Raw genomic sequence first — 20,701 nt, forward strand, 5'->3', positions numbered from 1 at the left:
TTTCTTTTTTATCTATATATTTGCATTTTGTTTAATTTATCCTTAATTGTTCATTTTTGTATTTATTTATAATAATAACCGGCCGGTTTCTTTCTGAAGTGTTCTTAAAAATTCATTTGCACAGTGTCTCAGTTTTGATTTTAACAATTTGGTAAATTAAGAGGCCCAAATCACGTATCCTTTCTTATGTATCCATTCTTTCACAAATTATGTTAAAATTTCTTGCGGCTTCCTATACGTTTCCGGAACTTCTAATTTTAGAAATTAGTCCTGCTGGTTATAATTCATCTGTTATATTTGGATGCATAATTTGCACCTAAGTTTTGGACCAAATGGTTAAAATCAAAATTGATACCCTATACCGACGAAATTTTTATGAACACCACGCTAGATATTACTAATCTCTTTTATATGGGTAATTTGTACCTATTTTTTTATTAAACTTTTAAAATCGAAATTGAGACATTGTGCGGATGAAGTTTTTAAGAACATCACAGAAAGAAGCCGCGTGATTATTACTCATCTCTTCTACTTGGATACATAATGGATCGAATCTGAAACTTTATGCAAATGAGTTTAATGAGTTTGTAAAGGAATTTTCTTTTTCCAAGTGCTTTCGTGGTGTAATTGAAAGCATGTCCGGCTGGTAATTTGGAGGTCCGGCTTTCGAATCCCGGCAATGGCATCGCTGATTTCTCGTGTACTCGTCCTCCAAAAAAGTACAGTCGCTCTATAAGCTGTGTATCCTCGTATAACAATGGTATTATAACATGAACAGCCAGACCTTCTGAAAGTTTTCATATCCATACCCCTTTGAACAGTAAAAGTAATCATACTAGTCTTACTAATTATAACACAGAATGGAATGTTTGAAATTTATTTACAAAATGGCATTACAACACTGTTACACAGTTGGGAGAATAGTATATTATGTTCTGTTTGACAGAAATCTGTTATTTTAAGTTATCAGTTAAAAGAATTTTGAGCCTGAATTCAGTAAAATGTTTATGATTAAATTTTCTTTCTTTCGAAGCATAAAAAAGTTTGAAAATATGCCCCAAAATCTTTACATGTACTTTTAAAATTTAAATAACACTTTATGTTAAATAGCCAAAGGATAAAAAAACATTTTTGTTTGTTTCTCAAAATATGATGTTTCAGAATACGTGCAACAGCTATTATTTCTCTTCAAGGAGTTTCTTCTTGTGCTGCATGTAACAAAGGTTAAATCCTCACTTTCTTTGGGAAAAATTAAATATTATTCGAGATGTTAAAAAGAAGGTAGCTACATTTTTTTATTTCCTTAACTGTTGATTATAATTGATTACTTTTGTAGAGTTTCTGAAAAAAAGAGTAGATAAGCTTATAAAAATAGTTGCAGCTAGGAACAAACGATGTTCCTGCAAATATGAAATTCAAGTTTTATAGTATGTTAAGATTAAAATACTCGGTTAAAAAAGTATTAATTAAAGTTTTAAGAAATAAAGTAAAAAAAGAAACTGCTACACTTTTTTTTTTTTTTTTTTGTGTGTGTGTGTGTGGGGGGGGAACTGCTGCACTTTTTTGTGCAAAGTCCAAAAATACGAAACAAGAACACGGGAAACGAATTTACTGACGATTCCTTTTCAGTAGCTATTGCTAAAGGATTTTGAACTGATTTTCACCAGATCTAGGAACAAACCAAAATAAAATTGGCTCGTTTTGACAATGAAGGGTTCCACATTGAATAAAAACTCACTCGTCGTTAACTTTCTAGCTGACCCCTTGGTCCAGCTAGAAACAGTGTAGTGTTTCTTATCCTACTAATCGCAATGGAAATAACACTTAAAGTTATTGTCTTTACGTAAAGGCCTGTCTAGGCTAAATATTTAAGGAAATAAATCCAATAGCTACCTTTCGCAAGTTCTTTGTGTATATATGCATTTGCATATCATTTGCTTTAAAATTAGATTTAAATAGGTTGGATTATTTAGAACCTTGAAAATGTTTACGTTCTTTTAATTTTATGTATATCACTTGATATTAAAAACAGTCTACTATTAATCAAAGCACAAAATGTTGCTAAACTATGGAAACAAAACTAAGTTTATCGTTACATATTTTTTCACGCTTTGAAATAATTACTGTTCTATGAGCTATAAGTTCTGTTAGCCATTTTACTAAAACCACATTTTGTATAAAAAATTCATTAAACTTGAAAGAATTAACAGGTTTACTACTCTTCATCGTTTCACAAGTCCTCCTTTTGTCCTATGGGAAGTTTCCATAATAATAGATGAAAAGGTGTCACACTACTGAAATTCAATATTGCAGATGTTAGCACAATCTATCTTGAATGTAACAAAATTCGTCTGGCAGGATAAACTTTGTCACCTGCTCAAAAGTGTTGATTCAAGGGCAGATAACAGTGAAATCCATATATTCACATAAATTCGTATTTAAGATCATTCTGCATTTGGCATTACTATAGATGTTCTCGATCTTGAAGACTGTTGCCCTACGCATCCACTGTTTTGCTGTGCAGAAAGATCTTCTGCTTCTTCTGAACCACTGGCTTCTTCTGGTTCTTCAACTAAGTATCTCTCTCCAATGTCATTGATATCTTCATTTTCAGGTTCTTGTTTCACGTGCACGTTTCTTGTTTGTTCTCTGAAAAGATAAAAAAAAACTAGATTAAAGTAAAAAGTGTATCCATAAAATGTATGTTTACTACTGATCGCTTTTGTCAAAGTATTCGCCTTTCCAAAGGTTAAGAATTGAAACAGCTTTCACATTATAACATTGTGGATAAAAAATCCGCAGATCTAAAATATAGTTTACAAAAACCATGTCTTACTTTAAACAAAACAAATGCTTAAAATGTAGTGTTTCTTAACCTATAAAATGTACATAATTTACATAAAGTAAAAACAGCCGATTATTTACGCCTTTGTAAGTACAGTGTACTTTTGATTATCCGGAAGCAAGTTACGGTCAATTGAAAAACACGAATAATCCAGATTAGCAATTTTTGTGAGTATTGTGTGTGTTTATTTCTTAAAAAAAGTCAGTAAACATTGTTTCTGAGAACATTTTTCGAATTTCACTGGGTATTTTCCCAAGTGCTATTTTACCATTGTATTCGAATCCTCTTTGGTCGGCGAAGTCTAACATAGTTTTAACAGAAGACATTGCTATCTGGGGTCTAATGTAATTGTCAATATCTTCTTCGTTTGTACTGTATTTTCAGTATCACGCTCTGTTTCTTATGTTCCTGTGACATTTGAAACATATCTGAGACACTCAAGCACTGAATGCCCGGCCAAGTCGAATGGCATAGAACCATTCCTCAATGTTTTTCCGATCGACGTTTACGTGAAAATACAAACAAAGACGTGTGAGACAAAGAAGTCCCAGTGTTCAATTGAAACGTTGGCTTCTCCGAAAGCCAGTCTCTAATTCTCTCCTCCACCTAGTACAGTGATTCTCAACCTTTTTTGCAACATGTAATCCTTTTGCCATTGCTTGAAGATCATTCCCCCATCCTTTAAAAAACTTGAAAATTACATATATGTATACATTTATTTATTTATTTTCTAACGTGTTTTAAAAATTAAACAACAAAAAGTACAAGAAATGCTGTTAAATATCAAAAATGAGTTAAAAAAGGTTTTTAATATTCATAAACTAAAAATAAATACTTAATAGCTAAATAAAAGTCTGACTGCATTCCTCCCCCTAAACTATAAAATTCTCCCCCCCCCCCGCCTGACATACAGGAAGCTACTTACTTTTTGATTAATGTTTTTGAGGACCAGGCATTACAATGTTAATATGCTATAGAAAAAGTTCCAAAGTAAAGATTCAAAGAGATTAGTATAAGATAGATACCTCCTATTAACCTCCTATTAACGTTATACCTCCTATTAACGACAGTCTTCTGCTCTTATCTAGGAGAAAGAATAAGGAAATAACTGTGTCTCAATTAGTAGCCTACTAATTTTGTAGAAATAGTAACCTACAAATTACTGGTGGAGGAATATCTATTACTTTTTTGGAAGGGAATTTATGGTTTTAATCCGTTGGTGAATTTGAAGTAGAACAGCAATAGCTGGTCAGTTCCATTCATAAATGAATCCAGTTTCAATTTACAATCTAGCTCAAGTTATACTTAGTGCTTCAACGAGGTTTAATAATCTGATAGAAATAATACTAGATTTTTTCCTACTAATCCCAACTTCAGAACTTCAACTATTCAGAGCTTCAAATGCTACGTAGTAGCAATTATTGGCAACACGATTTTTAAAAACACCGGCTCACCAGCAGCCGAATGGTAAAGTGTCTGAACGCTGGTAGTTCGATCTGGATTCGATTCCATGCGAAGGGGCTGACTGCATTAACGGTTTCGTAGTTTTTCCAATGTGTAACATGTATACGAGCCAGTTTCCCTTAGAAAGTCTTCCACCAAGGTATTCCTCCTTTAGGTAGATATCCCTTGTGTGCTTAATAAAAAAATAAAATTAATTAATAAAATCTTATTTATATAGTTGCGACCCCAACTTCTCGTAAAATAGGGCTCACCGGCAGACGAGCGGTGAAGTCGCTGAACATTGGTAATTGGGTCCGGAGTTCTAATCCTGGGGAATGGGCTGGCTGCATGGGGGCTTTCGTAGCTTTCCGCAGTTGTAATGTGACTACGAGCCAGTTTTCCTTAGAAAGTCCGGAAGGAATCCCTCCTCTTAGACAGATAGTCATTGTGTGCTTTTGCTATAGTTAAATAAACAAACCCGATCTTATAAAACTTAGTTTGCTCGCGGAAGGAAATTGAAATCGAATTGTTTGATTTTATGAATTTGATGTACACATCACAACTTCATAAAATGAACTTTTAGAATAAAATTTTCTTTCCGCAGACCATGAATGGTCTCTTGCAAAGAAAAGTATAACTGCCCTTAACTGCCTCTTTACAGCCCTAATCAGATATTTGCTTGCTATCTTCTGTTACATGGAACGAAATCTCTCCACAAAGGAAAAGTTTCTGTAAACCATTTCTGAAGTTCAGGAAGAGTAATAAGGGAATAGATTTAGATTTATTTGATTTTATAGCAAACCACAATAAAGTCGACTCTCTAAGGAGTGGGATGCTTTCGTGGAGCACATCCTGAAAAAAAAACTTCCCTCGTATCCACTTTACTCATGGGGAAAAGCACAAAAATGCCTTTATGGGCAGCCACTTTAGCAGGATTTTCAGGGTCGAAAAGTCAGCATTTCGTATTTGTATTCCTTCGGCTGCTGGTAGATAGATGTAAGACGGAATGAAAGAGTGTTCCTAAATTGGAATTGTACAAAGTGTATGCTTACATACGAGGTAACTGATTAGTTTTTAACAATACATACGACAGTTCTCTGCCTGATGGAAGAAATGCCTTCGTGGAGGACTTTCTACCACGGGAAAAACATGTGAAGAATTACTATGTTAGAGGTCAATCATTCTAACCAACCGCCTTATATCTACAGTTATAGGTGATAGATATAAATCTGTGGTGTTTGTCATTTTCGTTCACTTTATCGCTTTACATTGAAAAAGATATCGGGAATCACATGTCAGTGATATCTATTAAGATGCATAATTGTGTACTGAATGATGTACCGATTCCTTAGTGCATCGTTTATTAACCCATTAACTATATTATCAAAACAAATACATGTTCGGCAGACAAAGTCTTCGATGTGTCCCAGTCCATCCTCACTCCAAAAAAACAAGGGAATTAGATCAGAGGCGAGCAAACCGATCTACCGCATTCCGTCCTATCCAACTTCTAGGTTAGCACTGTCTCAATGTGCTCTGTCACATAAATAGTTTAATGAGAGGATGCTCTGTCGCGTTGAAAGATGAATCCTGTTAGCATCTGCTGGAGTTCATATCAAAGCAAAAAAGGCAGGGATGCTTTCGTAGAGAGTTATTGAAGGGAAACTAACTCATATTTACATTGCACACAGGGAAAAATATGAAAACTTCCTCCCTTTCGCTGGGATTTAAACCCAGATCTAACTAACGAAGTTCAGCTGCCTTACTCACTTATTCTTGATTTGTTACGTTATGGCAAAGCATACTACGGTTAGCTACCTAGGAAGGAATGCCTTAGTGGATAACTTTCTAAGAGAAACTGGCTCGTATTCACATTACTCATGGCAAAAAACTATCATGTAGTAAGCTTACTAGCAGAGATCTGAATACGGGACGAACATCCTCTGTTCAGTGGGTTTTATAAACTCAACCGATGGTGGGCCTGAAGAAGAAGAAGCTAATTATATTACATAAATTCTTGAACCCTGAATCACCACAAAAAGTACTAAAGAAAAACTTTGCCTTTTTAATTGCCTTTGGAAGCGCAGGCTCATTGCCATTATCTCGCATTTTCCTTGCCAACATTTTTGCTCATAGAATGTGATGATTTTTGTCTATTTTTACTAGTATTTTAGAAAAATAAACATACAATTATTGCACCAATAGTAGAAAAAATTAACTAATAAATAATACCGAATGCATGCAGCTTATTGTTGACTACTTGGATTTAGGTTTGGAAGTAAAATGTAAAATATCTGTAGGTGATTTCGATAGCTGTTAATGTTCTCTAAATGGTGATTCTAAGGGTATCGTACAGATGAGCTTAGCAAAGTAAGAAATTTTATGGACTCGAAAAAGATGATACTCACATTTTCCATTTCGATCACTTCCACTTCCAATGCCAATTCTTCAGTTTGTTTTGACATTGTCGGAAGGGTAGGAAAATTTCAGTCTTATTAAGCATTTACTGATAATTATTCGATGTTAAATAAATAGGAGTAAATAGGAGTGCTAAGCGATATAATGAAATGGTTTCATTCGAAGCATTTCAAAAATAAGAAATAGGAAGGAACGTGGGAAGGTGAAATGCGAAAAGGATCCTCCAAAGAAAGAGGTATTATCACCTAGATTTAAGTGTTAGATTATTCATCTCAAATTGCTTCAAGTTACAAAAATTAGGCTTTCAAAGTGATGAAAATGTATGGAGATAAATAATTCCAAACACTTATTTTCTAACACGAAGCCCCATAAAGTGGACCCTCCTACTGAGCAGATTTGTTTTAAAAAAATAGTTTAGTGAAAACATCATTATTTTATTCTAAATAAAATTTTCTTAAATTTCATAGATGCAAGAAATTTAAACAAAGTCTTACTTTTACAACAGTAAAATTAATTAGAAATTGCAACAAACATTTACAAGTATATACTAGATAATGAAAATAACAATCATGTCCATTAGATGATAGGAATAAGTATTCGAGGAATTAGATTATTTCATGTCCTTAAAAGTACATTTTCTTCTCTTACGATATAATATCGATGAGCAAGGAGAACATTACCATTGCCATAAGACTGATGGAAAAATTCTGGTGATGATACTGGAAATAATGTTAGGAAAATAACGTCAGGTGATGTACTACACTGTGCAGGACAAGCACATGATAGAAATTATTCCAGAAAATATTATTAAAAACCCGAGTAACGTTCCATAACATTGCGCAGTATAGAAATGCTTTATAAAGAAAACACATACAAAAATAAATAAGTTTAACTGCAATTAAACATTACCGTGCCCTACACTTGTATTACAAACTCATGCCTGAAGATTTCACTTATTTGTGCAGAATTTAATTTTCTTCACGTAAATTGTTCTAATATTGATCAATAATTAACAAAATATATTACATTTAGTTTTATAGTTTGATGCGGATAAATGATAGAAAAAAAAATAAAAATAATGCAAACTTACTTTGATGCCATTTCCATGCTATGACACATAAGACTCGAAACAAAGTTATCAGCATCAAGTGGACAGGATGTCATATTGCCTGATGATGGTACGGCATGGGAGGATAAGGGAGTGACATCATTTACAGATTTTATCGATAGGTAATTGGGTAGTTTGCTAGAATTGTTCTGAAAAAAAAAAGAAGTGTTTGGAAATTTAATCCATGGCACAGTGAAGTAATTTTCAAAACAAAACTTTACCAAAATATGCATGACGCTCATACGAGAAATTAAAAGATTTCACATACACTGAACTGATCTTTATCGAGTATGAGGAAATCGGAAAGGAAAATATTTATATCCCTGAAAATAAGAACCACTGAAATACTGATATACCACTGAAAATAGGAAACCCAGAATATTTCCTTACAGGAAACCGATAAAAGAGGATTGCAGTAAAGCACGCGAAGGCTTTCTGTTTAAGAAAACGGGGTAGAGATCATTAGGTATTTTATTTTCAAACAGAAGAGGGGAAAAATGTGCTCGAACTCCGGACTTTCCGACTGCTATTCAATGCTTTCCAATAACACATCGCAGACACGCGGTAAGGAGAAAGAAAAACTTTACACGGGATGCTTTCGTGGAGGAACCTAAAGAGAAACTGTCTCGCATTCCCGCTATGCATGGGTGTAAACCACGAAAACTTCTCAGAAAGCCAGGCGCCGTTAGTTTGGTTGGATTTGGACCAGGACTAAACTACCTGTCTTAAGCAACTTGATCAAAAAATTGTAAAACATGAAAAACGGAGGAGATATTTGCGCAAGAGATTGAAATAAGGAGATTAAATTGGATTATCTAATTATGGCAAGTTATGTATCTATGAGAACTAATCTTTCATGAAGGATTTTACAAAGAAAAATGGCCACTATTAACTTCATTAAGTATTAATGAAGAAAACCTCGAAAATTTCATCTGTTCAGCCAATTAAACCACCCGTACAAATACAGGTTGAAGCAAGGCCGGCACCTGTGCATCCATGTAAGCATATCACCTGGCCTTGTTAACTGCTAAGCATACGCCTGTAATAAAATTCCGAAGAAGACCATCGGGGGGGGGGGAGCTGCCCTAGGATCTCCAACTCCTTTTCTGCTACCTCAAACTCTCCAAAGGATTTCATCTGGCCGTACATTTTGAGTCTCCCCTTGCCGCAGAGATGATGTACGCTTAACATCTTTGCCTTCTCCGGTATTTGAATCTGGGAATTTCGGTACGGCAGTCAACGTCACTAACCACTATCCCTCTGAGCAGCTACACCACTGGTAATCCAAAGAGGAGATCAGAGCTCCACAGCTTTAACTACTTATCTGAAACAAGAAGATACACAAAAAATTTGATTTACAGCTTGTAGAGATATTAGGTTATTTTTGGAAGCCGGAGAGATGAAAAATTAGTAACCGCCTTCGCCGGGAATCAAACCATGGAACTCTGAAAATAACGGCCCAGCGTGCAGAACCACTACACCACGAAGGCAGGCTAGGAAGGCGGGAGAAATACCTTATATACTCCTCCTTTTAAAGAGCGACTGGGGTTTTTAGAGTACTCAATCGCCAAATCCTGAGTGAGGAGAATCATCATTTAACACCCTTTTAGTTCGGGCGCCACTATAGAGACATTATATATAGCTTTGCTACCCTATATACGTGTGACTTACTGTTACTATACCTTCAAAAATGAAATTATGTGCTATTAAATGGTGAAGTTCTTTTACATAGCTGAGGTTAAGTTTTGAGATGACGAAATTTTTCTTATTTGAATTACTTGTTCTCAGCTGATGTGTACTTTGGAAGACACACTCTTGAATTGTATCCAAATAACTATTTTGCAGTAGTATTTGAAGAAATGTTGGATTTTCGAAAAGTAAGAACCACATGAATTTAAAGATATGTATAAAAAATTCAACTTTTAAAAAAAGTATATAGGTGGAAATCTTTCTTTAAGCAAACTGCTAATATTACATTACTCCCAGCCTTCGGGTGCTTCTGGGCTAACTGCAGTTTAGAAGGTTTAGTTGCCATTTTTTTATTACATTAAAGCCACTGTTTATTACGATTATCTTACAAGTTTATTTTTAACTAATGATATCCACATTGATCTACTCTTTGTATTTAAAACTCCTCACATTTGCCGATATGCTTCATTTCAATCTTTGAAATCAGTATTACACTATTTGAAATCAGTATTAGAAGAATGTCTTATAAACTTTTCAGCTTTTTTTATTTTCCATTTAGTCATAAACGTTATTGATATAATTGCACATTTTCAACGGGAGTTAATTAGGACATAAATACTTCTAATTTTTGCAGATAATTGTAAACACAATTTTCAGTTCGTTGTATTATAATTAATTCTTGAAATTTTGAGGCGAAAATGGAAAGTTTTGGGCATATTTTCACCATCCAGCCAGCAATGTTTTATAATCAGTTAATAAAGAGCAACAACGGATGATAATCAGTTAAAATTTGTCACATAAAATTTTTGTCTCGTATAGAGCTGAAATACAACATACCTCACATACATACCTGGGATGATGTGGTGAGAGGATCTGTATATCCCTTTGAACAAGCTGTTGAATTTTGAACTTCTTGCTGTAAACCAAGAGAGAGTGTCCTATAAAACCAGAAAACAAAATAATTCACATATAATCTTTAGATAAGAAGATAAAGCATCGAATAAAAGATTAGGAAAAAAACTTTAATGAAATGTATGACTTATGTTAGTATGAAAGGAAATAACATTCATAATTTTGCGAAGAGAGTTTGATGGAAATACTTTCTTATAATGTATGAGACAAAATCATAAGACACCTTCAAGATTTTGAAAGAATAGCCATTAACATAACAAAGTAAACAATCAATATTATTTTTACTCAAAAATTATATTTTACAATAACAATGCATGAACTATAATGTATATTATTTTCCAATGAAATTTTGAAAAACTTGAATATATCTCAATAAATTGTAAAGCTCGCTTTCTATTTCTAACAGCGTTCACATATATATTTCTCCTTCAGAATATTACCGTGGAAACGTTCAGATTCTTATGTGCTACTCCCTATATTGCTTTGGACAATATAGAGAGACAGTATATTTGACAATATTTTGCTTGGATCTCTCTCTAACATTTTTGAGTGTCTTATAATTATCTACCATGCAGTAAAGTTTGTACTTTTAAAAGGAAATGAAATTGCACAATATTAGACTTTTTTGATAAAAATGCATATTTATTAAATTATAATTCAGGTATGAAACAGTATTGCTGAGAAATGCATTTTTATAAAACAATTTTAAAATTTTGCCAATTATATTGCATTTAAAGAAGGAAGAATAACAGCTTCTGTTGAAAGCTGCTCTACTTTCAGTATTAAATTTCAGCTACCTTTCATAGCCCAGTCTTATTAGTAATGTAGTAGTTAAGGCTGCTGAATACAGAGTGTTTGATCCCAGGCGAATGGTTTGCTTGCATGGTCAATTTTCATTGTTTTCCCCAAAGTTTACTGTTTTCAACCAAGGTCAAACAACAAGGTGACGTCGATGTCTTTGACGCGTAAGTCTGAGCGCATAGATAAGACACGTCATTGTCTCGCGGTGCGAAGAGAAAGGTTTGTCCCTGACAAAGCATAACCTTGTCTGTTTATTGACCTTTGTCGTCCCTACGTATAACGTGAATATGAACCAGTTTCCCTTAGCAAGCCCTCCACGAAGGCATAACTCTTCTTAGGCATATAACTCTCACGAGCTTTGCCATATTCAGTTAACATTACCTATCACAGCCGATTTGGCTTCTAATCCGAAACGCATTTCTAGAATTTTCTAAAATTATAATGCTAAACTCTCGAATACGTTTAGGTCTGCTCATAACTGTCAAATGATGCTACTGCCATTGATATACGCGAGAGATTATATTTTCAGAAATGGTATTAGCACATATTTCATTGCGTATGAAGAGTTCTGACTAGATTTTATTTATTTCTTAGTTAATCACTTTAAAAAATGGAAAACGACTTCATTTAAAAAATATTTTATTTATTTATTTATTTTATTTCAGAAAACTAGTTTGTAGAGATTTTGGATTTTAGAAATTTTGAATATCTTAGATATCCGTGATTGAAATTGTGGCGCCCAGATCTGTGTTATCGGGGATCATGCTTGACACCAACCTTACTCGGACATGCCGCGTTATGGTTTTGGATTATTTCTACTACAATTATTTTCACGTGCTTTATCTACAGTAACATGAAACCAATATACATTAAGTGCTGTGATTCTATGACCAGCTTATTTAAAAAAATTCTGGTGATATTCTGCATTTACGATTCACTGAGGCAATTCCATGAATTTGTACTTTTTGTTAAATTTTTATGTATGTGTAAGTGATCTGACAATAAGATTTATTGTCCTTTCACTTTCCCATTAAATTTAGTATTGCACAAATCCCAACGCTGAACATTTTATGCATTATCCATTTCACCATGGCAAGTTTGTAAAGACCTTATTTTGTTCAAATCAATCACTTTGATTTTAAAAAACCTTTTCTTCAATTTCCTGGCAGAATACAAATTTAAATGACGTATATGCAAATATGAGTGACTTCGGAAACAATAGTGGAAGAAACAAACAAGAAGGCTCTACAAGTGGCGCCCAAAGTGGGGCCACTTCTAGAGCCTTCTTGTTTGTTTTAGAAGCATAAACTATAGACTCCTACTGAAGGACGAAGTTGCGAGTTCTCGCTATGTCTCGAACAGCTGACTGCAGACAAAGGTTATAACAACCTTTTTATTTTATCTAAAAGGAACAGAAAACACTCGGTGCTTAGAAATTAACCACCACTTGTGGCTAAGTAAATTGAACACAAAATAGTATGACAATCACAATAAATTAAAGCTTAGCTTCACGACTCGCTCCACTCAGTGTAAACCGCTTAACCAGCTGCACACAGCAAAGCTGAGCGTAGAATATTAATATAATCTGTAAGTAAGTGGCTAGCACCGAACTATTCAACTTCGGCGCTACTTTCAAACACACGGCATAAATTGAGACTAAATCTCCTACCGAAAACTCTTAAAATCTGCTACTTAAATACTGTTTCCGAACTCACTCAGATTTGAATATACGTCATTTAAATTCGCATTCTGGCAGGAAATTGATATCAGAAGGGAAAGAAAAGTTTCTTGAAATAAAAATAATTGGTTAGAACAAAAGAAGGTCTTTACAAGCTAAATTAATTTTCTAAATGCGTTCAAAGCTATTCAAACGCTTTATTTTTCCACATAAACATTTCAGCAACACAGTATTAATAAAAATAATACTGACTCCCACATTTTACATTCTTCGTTATTATATTAGTAACCAGTCTTATAATATAAGTTAAAATTACATAAATAAAAAATATTTCAATATAAATATTTTTCCTTTTATGTTATATGATAAAAGTAAACAAAAATAAAAATAGGAAATAGGAGTTTTAAAGCTTGGAAGCATTCCTTTCCCCCCCCCCCATCTTACACTTCACATTTGAATTTTCTCGGTTATTGCATGTATTCTTTTGTTATTAGATGTTAAATTTGGAGGTTTTATTAACGATAAAACTTCAAAACTTTAATATTAGGAGATCTCTTAACTAGTACTGCAATAATTTGAAATATTTTATTTTATTTACTATTAACTGTAAAGTATCGTTTAGAAATGCTGTGACATCTAGATAACGTATCGAAATATATCACCTAGAAATGGTGTGAAGGGATATAAAACACCTCAGTACAAAAAATTGTTTTACTTGAAAAATTAGCTCAGGATAAAAATTATAGATAATTATTCTTTGCCGAGCACTTTCACCTCTTCGGCTTTAAGAAAGATGATCTCTGAATTTCTGATGGTCGCGACGAGTGAACAACTAACGGCTTTTGTTGCCTTCTGATGCAAAGATACACAAACAAGAAGTAGATTTATTTTTTTCCTTTTGTAGAAAAATAACAGCACATAATCATAAATGTAAAATTATCCTGAAGCGCGTTTTTAGTTTTCAAGGATACAGCAACCAAAAACACGTTGAACTTAATAATCGTCAGTTAATAAATTAACAGCTTGAATTCTTCAAAATAATCCACTAAAACTGAAGCATTACGATTTGATGTGTGATAATGTAAGTAGAAATATTTTGTAATTTCACAATGACCTTTAGTTATAAAAATCAATTATACGTATTAATTATATATATATACAGTTAATACATATATATATATAATATAGTTGATACGTATATATATATATATAGTTTATACATACACACACACACACACACACATATATATATCTAGTTGATACATATACATATATATATATATATATAGTTGATACATATATATATATATATATGTGTGTAAATTATTTAAATTATATACATAGGGTGTAGCGTACAAGTTTTTCATACACTACAAGGGCTTCAGAGCTTTGATAGGAATTCAAAAGTATTATTCCATCAAACTTCTAAGTAATGATTTTGGTTCAAATTAATTTTATACTTTTGCAACAAAAGAGCACAAATCTGTGGTTACAAATAAATGCCCGTAAATTTAAAGTTATAAATTTTAAACAACACAATAAATAACATGTTTAAAGAAATCTATGAAACAGTTAATATAACAATATTTACTAAGGAATAGTTGAATAGAATTGTTTTATGTAAAAACGCATAAATTTCCAAAGTGATCTTAACCATAAGTACAGAAAGAAGCACATTTATTTATCAAAATTCGACTACTTTAATGAATGAATTACCATAAACGAATTCAATTTTATCACAAAATATTTTTATAAAAAGCAAATGGGCTCATACATTATTTTGACACTATATGAAAAATGCTTTAAAAATACTGAATTTGATTTAAAAAAACCCTTAAATTTAATATTAAAATTTCAGGCATTCGAAGATTACTAAATTTAGTACATATTATTTATAGAATTTAAGAACTTTTTACTTAGAAAGCATTTTCATTTTATATATATATATATATATATATATATGTGTGTGTGTGTGTGTGCTTATGTATATATAAACCGGCGCACCCGCAGGGAATCTTCGAAAAACAGGACAATAAGGAGCGACATCAATAAGCTCTAGCTCTCAGTAATGAGAAACCTCTAGTTGACAAATAGTGGCCGCAGGCTTAGAAGATCCTACATAAAAAAAAAAAAAAAAAAAAAAAAAAAAAAAACTGGCTACCCAAGTCCTCGAAATTCCAAGATGAGCTTTGGCGTTATTATACTATAACTCAAGCATGGTAGAAAAAGGAGAGATCGAGAAGTTGATCTGACCTAGGATGGCATAAGTATCGCAAAAAGTTCGCTGGAAGGGTCGTTCCATATATGGTCGGTTACTGCGTGTGTTGCTGAATTTCTGAAAGAAGAGAGGAACGTAATAAATCACAGACTGTCGTACTGTTGTCCAGGCAGTGCTTCCGAGAAAGTGGTAAGAAGGATACCGATGGCTTTCGAATAACATAAGAAACGGCTCCTGAAGTATCCTAGAGAAGAAATATTATGGAATTCTGTACTAAAAGCAGAATACATACATTCTTCGCAGACCAATTTTCAAATACGAATGTGCACCTGACACTAATCATCTCTCATCAATGAATACCTGTAACTCCATTGGATACTGTCCCTTTTGTTCGCGTAAGACAGCACTGAAGTTAGTACTCACGATGACCACTTATTAGAGATAGGTAAAGAAACCTCTTAAAATGCATTTCACCTTCCTTAAATTATCTGGTAATACTTCTGTTCACTTTCTCTCTTAACGTGGAGAAAGAAGTTAGATAGCCCTAGCGTGCTTTGCCATAATCAAAATAAACCAAATGGAAAGAAATTATTAGTGGGAATGTTTATCTGACTTAATATATAACAGATAATTATTCTTTGCCGTGCACTTTCACCTCTTCGGCTTTAAGAAAGATGATCTCTGAATTTCTGATGGTCGCGACGAGTGAACAACTAACGGCTTTTGTTGCCTTCTGATGCAAAGATACATCAAGAGCTTCGAACGAATTCGAAAATAGGTCTAACCTTGGACTGAGCCCAAAACAACAGTAATACGCTATAAAACCTCGAAAAAGTAATGAAAAAAATAATGACCGATGTCTTCAACCTCCTCAGACTACGCGCCGCTTTTACATAATAGCTGGGCATACGGCGGCTGAACCAACTGATATCATTGAACTAAAAACTAAAACCGACCTCCTTTCTAAAATGCTTATATCCGATGTTGCATCCTTATCGTCCGTATGAGCTCATGTACACACAATATGATACAATTGTCCAGGATTGTATGTTTTGTCTCGGACTTTGTGTATATCCTTCACAGATGCGCACTCTTCGTGCTCTTTGGAAAACCATAATTTGGCTATTATGTTATGAGTCATTAGCGTATTCGGCAATGAGATATTTTCCTGCGAAATTTCATTATGATGAAACAATATTTTCGGGCTGCTTCGTCCCTCAGCCAAAGAATGTATTTAAATTTTTATTTATGATTTATTAGAAATTAATACATTTTCATGAGAATTCTCAAATTTCCTGAACCTCATTAATTATTAAAAACTATGTAATCAAGTTTAAAGAATTAAAATAGAAAATATGGCTTTAATTATAATCAAATTATATAGTAGTTGGTTATAAATAGTAGTTTTTATAATATGTAGTAGTCGGTTATTATAAATAATGACATAAATTAGTTATGATATGAAATATTTATTAACTATTATTAATAATAATAATGAATATTAATTAGTTATGATAAACTATTATGAAATGTTACCAAATTTTTCAGCAAAGACGTTTAAAGTTATTATTAAATGCTTACATTAAAATACACCAGAAACGTTTTTGAACTAGCATTTATTTTGAAAGAATTTCTCTTAAAATTACTTAAAATTTTGCAAAGACCTTTTTAAATGACCGTCAACTTTCAAAATACATTCCAATGGTTCATATTTAAGAGTAAATTTGGAGAAATCATTATTTTTATAAAATTCCCTTATTTAGGATAAAGAAACAGAAGGGATAATTTTCGACATTATATAACGTACATTGCTTTGGATTCATAATCTTGGTTTCATCATATTTTATACTTCTAGAATACTTCTAGAATAAATGCAACCAGTTACGGTTTATTTTTGTGTTTAAGTAAATAAGTGCTAGATTTGTTCGTTCTATATTGCATCTAAAAAAGAAATAAAAATTTGAGAAACAATGTCTATTCAACTAGACCTTTATCACAAATTAGGTAGTGCATCATATGTACTGACAATTATTACCTGCAAACGGCTGCAAAAATACATGAGGTGCAGATGGAAAGAGGAAAAGAGCAAAAGAGGTAGAAAGCAAGCTTACTGTGAAACAGGATAATGCTCGTTCGTTTCCGGAAACTTTCTCGGCCGTCCACGACTCAAATGACGTCTGTTGACAAACTCACAGTCATCTACCATCCAGAACGAGCCAAAGTCATCCTCATATCGTACAAAACACTTATGGAGGGACAGGTTGGTGCGTATTGCATTCTGTGCAGAAAGAAGTGGGAACGTAGGAAGGGACATTATGGGCCATCCAGATGTGACAGGATGCATACATAGCATGTGGGTGTAGGCAGCAGGGATAAACATAAATGCAGGACCAGATTGTGAAGAAAAAGCAGCCAACACAAGAAGAATGAACAGAATATGAAAGGTATGGCGAGTCAGGAAAGGAAGTGAAATGAGAGGGAGAAAGAGAGAAAAAATTGAGTGTTATTGACTGTGCTAGAATGACACACAACATAAACAATATCCACTGTACACATAAACATACCCAATGCGCTCCTGCAATCGCTGCGGTCTGCGCTTGTAGAATTCTATTTCGTCCACTGTCCACACTGCACCTTTTATATTCTCTACTCGCATAAAACATTTGTGCAAGCTGAGGTTGTGTCGTACTGCATTCTAACAATAAGAGACATCTTCTTTTACAAAAAGTACTTTACTATTAAAAATAGTATACTCTTTCAAGGTGAAATATGGGATGCAGTCGGTTGCCTTGAATCTCGATAGATTTTGAATCCAGAAAAGTTCTGGTGCAGCTGAATGAGAATGCTTTTCTAGAAACTATCAAGCAGTACACTAGAAAAATAGGTTTGGCACATTTGGGACAGAGTTCAGAAATCTGTTTTTAAAAGGAGAATTTTGGAAAGGTGCAGTATATGTGAAAAGCACAATTTTTTTTTTGCACGAGTTCTAAGTTCTATTTGATATTAAATAGCGAACGATTAAAAGGAATGAAGACATATTTCTTCGACTAATCCTATGAAGTGTTTGTATAAAAATCTCTATTTTAGATCATTTATCAAATTAACTTGAAATTTAAATTGGTTTTTAGGAAAGAAAAAATAAATTACAAAGAATACAATTCACAATGATGTCCAAACATTAAATAAGTATGAAGATATATAAATTTCTATACATATTATATATTATGAGTAAAATTAAAATGCAAGCATTTAAAAATCATCTAAAGTGGTTAAACCTGCTGTTTTATATTATTAGCAATATAAAAAAGTAAATGTTATTATATCGTTGTGCCAGTTAGAGGTACATCCTAAAGACACACTTTAGTAGTTAACATAACATTCTGAAGCGAGATAATAACACGAGGATATTGGTATTACGACAGAAACCATTATTTAAAGCTATGGCTAATCCTTTGACTTCAGTCTAGTAATTACGGACACTTAAGTGCACTGTTTCGAGATTAAACTATTAAAAAAATTGCTCACACGCTGAATTTAGTGCTGAACTTTAGTTGAATTTATCATGCAGGTGCTAGCCACTACTACAATAAGATCAGAGAATTCCATCTCAACTTTTTTGAAAGCTGTTGGTTTGAGGGTGGCAAGTTGCAGAGCTGCAGAAGAAGTTTCAACCGATGTAAATCATTTTTCAGTATGTAAATGTAAACCTACGGCTTATCGTCACATGCTTCAGCCGCCTCCGCTAAAGAAGAAAACATTTTGCCGAAACTGCAAGATGTACAACTTAACATGAAGTAAGAACACACGCGGAAGCATGACTTTTCATCAAAAGCTATTTAGCCACTAAATATTTTGGACTTCAAAAAGTATGAATTAGATAATATTCAAAAGAATTGAAATTCCTGATATAGTTGACTAACAGTTACCCTTAGCGAAGAGTAATCGGGCGTCGTCTACTTATTACTCGTACCAACAGAGTCTGACTGTTTAAGAGATCCAGGTTTGAACACATGCGAATGAGCTAGCTGCGTGGTAGGTTTTTGTGGTTTTACAAACGTATAACATGAATACGAACCATTTTCTCTTACAAAGCCCTCCATGAAGGCCTTCCTCTCCTTAGGCAGACAGCCTTCGAGTGATTTGCCGTATTGAAATACTCTGAGCTAATCTAGACGAACCTATCTATTGCAGAGCCTTTGAAAATGACTATGAATTTATAGAGGTGACAGCATATGATGTCAAAATAATTTAAAATTGTTTTTACGCACAATAGTGCGCAATTAAGTTATACGTAATTCAAAATATACAAACACTGTTAAATTATGTACTAAAATAATTTCCGTATTCTTAAAAATAAATCAAATATACCGTTATTAATTTTCAGTTTCACACTGACTGTTATTCAATATTTAAGGGTAATGTAAACAAAAACAGACAAATTGTGCACCGTCAAGCCAGAAGGAAACGTACACAGAGATATTAAGAAGCAGACAAATAAAGAGGTTGCGCGTGCACTTGAAAACGGGAAAGACCTTTGGATGCAAATTTAAATTACATCATTATTTTGTAGATTAAACTGGCTGAAAATGCAAGCAAATTGCCAATAAAATGTTTTTGCTAGTTATAATATGGTATATTCACTTTTTTTGCGTTCTTGCCTTCCGATTATGTGGGATTTTGGATTAATCGTGTACGTCATTCCCGATATTACCCACATTAATCAGTGTGACTGTGTTTTCATCGAGGTTTATCCATAAGTACTAATTTCTTTACACGAGATGAAATGTACCGATATTTTAGCAGCACTACCTCTCACATGTTTCATGCTTGGTAGAAATACCGCTCCCCCCCTAAAAAATGGCTAACGTTAACCGCAGAGACTAAGGAAAATTATAACCATGTAAACTCAACATTAAACTAGATTTAAAAAAAATCAAACGCAAAGTTATGTAACCAAATTACATTATCAGATTCTTTAAATGTATTTTGTATTGTTTTAAATAATAAAGTTCAGCCAAAATGAATAAAAACTGGCAAATATATTTATTAATCAGGCTTCTGAGACTTCGTGTTGGAGCGGTAGACGTTAATTCCTATCCAGAGATTCTAAAATCTATCACATCTTCGGTTATAGCCAAAATACTAACAAAGATATAGCCAAAATACTAACAAATACAATAAAATAGTAGTTTCTGAGTATCAAAAATACGAATAAAAACACTGCTACATTTAGCCGAATCAGGGCTTTTGAAACATGTCTGTTACCTTAAATTTAAGAAAGAGATTAGGCCATATTTCAGAAAATAGTGTTATTACAAACACTACAAACAAAAACAAAAAAAAAAAAAAAAAAAAAAAACAACAAAAAAAAAAAAAAAAAAAAAAGGAAAACATTAGAAAGGAAAGATTTGTTTCAGTGGGAAAAGAAAATGAAAATTTAAATAAAATTTGACCCAAATACTTAAATGAACAATAGTAAGGTAAAAAAGAATAAAGGTAACTTTTATTTGTGTCTGTCTGAAAAGTTTGTTAATTCTCATGATGAGAACTCACTCATGGAAATCAACGTGATACCTAAAGTAACTTGCA

The 20,701-nt window shown here is 33.1% G+C and overlaps 1 protein-coding gene across 15 annotated transcripts in view; it reads right to left on the bottom strand.

Moving 5' to 3' along the window:
• Positions 1 to 861: 861 nt before the first annotated feature.
• LOC118187454 (uncharacterized) overlaps positions 862 to 20,701 on the bottom strand; it is a 533,306-nt gene continuing 513,466 nt past the window's right edge. For 10 of the 15 annotated variants that reach the window (XM_085808871.1, XM_085808867.1, XM_085808870.1 and 7 more), the window contains 4 exons: positions 17,224 to 17,390; positions 10,354 to 10,441; positions 7,797 to 7,963; positions 862 to 2,649 (listed from right to left, as the gene is read on the bottom strand). In XM_085808871.1, coding sequence (XP_085664997.1) covers positions 2,445 to 2,649; positions 7,797 to 7,963; positions 10,354 to 10,441; positions 17,224 to 17,390 — 627 coding nt within the window. In that variant the 3' untranslated portion in view covers positions 862 to 2,444. Of the gene's footprint in view, positions 2,650 to 7,796; positions 7,964 to 10,340; positions 10,442 to 17,223; positions 17,391 to 17,676; positions 17,808 to 20,701 lie in introns of those variants that run through there. The other 5 variants (XM_085808872.1, XM_085808868.1, XM_085808877.1 and 2 more) reach the window with 4 other exon arrangements.

Source organism: Stegodyphus dumicola, chromosome X2 (genome assembly GCF_044657685.1).
Source record: "Stegodyphus dumicola isolate Sdum_Otavi_A_Nest chromosome X2, ASM4465768v1".
Lineage (NCBI taxonomy): Eukaryota > Metazoa > Arthropoda > Arachnida > Araneae > Eresidae > Stegodyphus > Stegodyphus dumicola.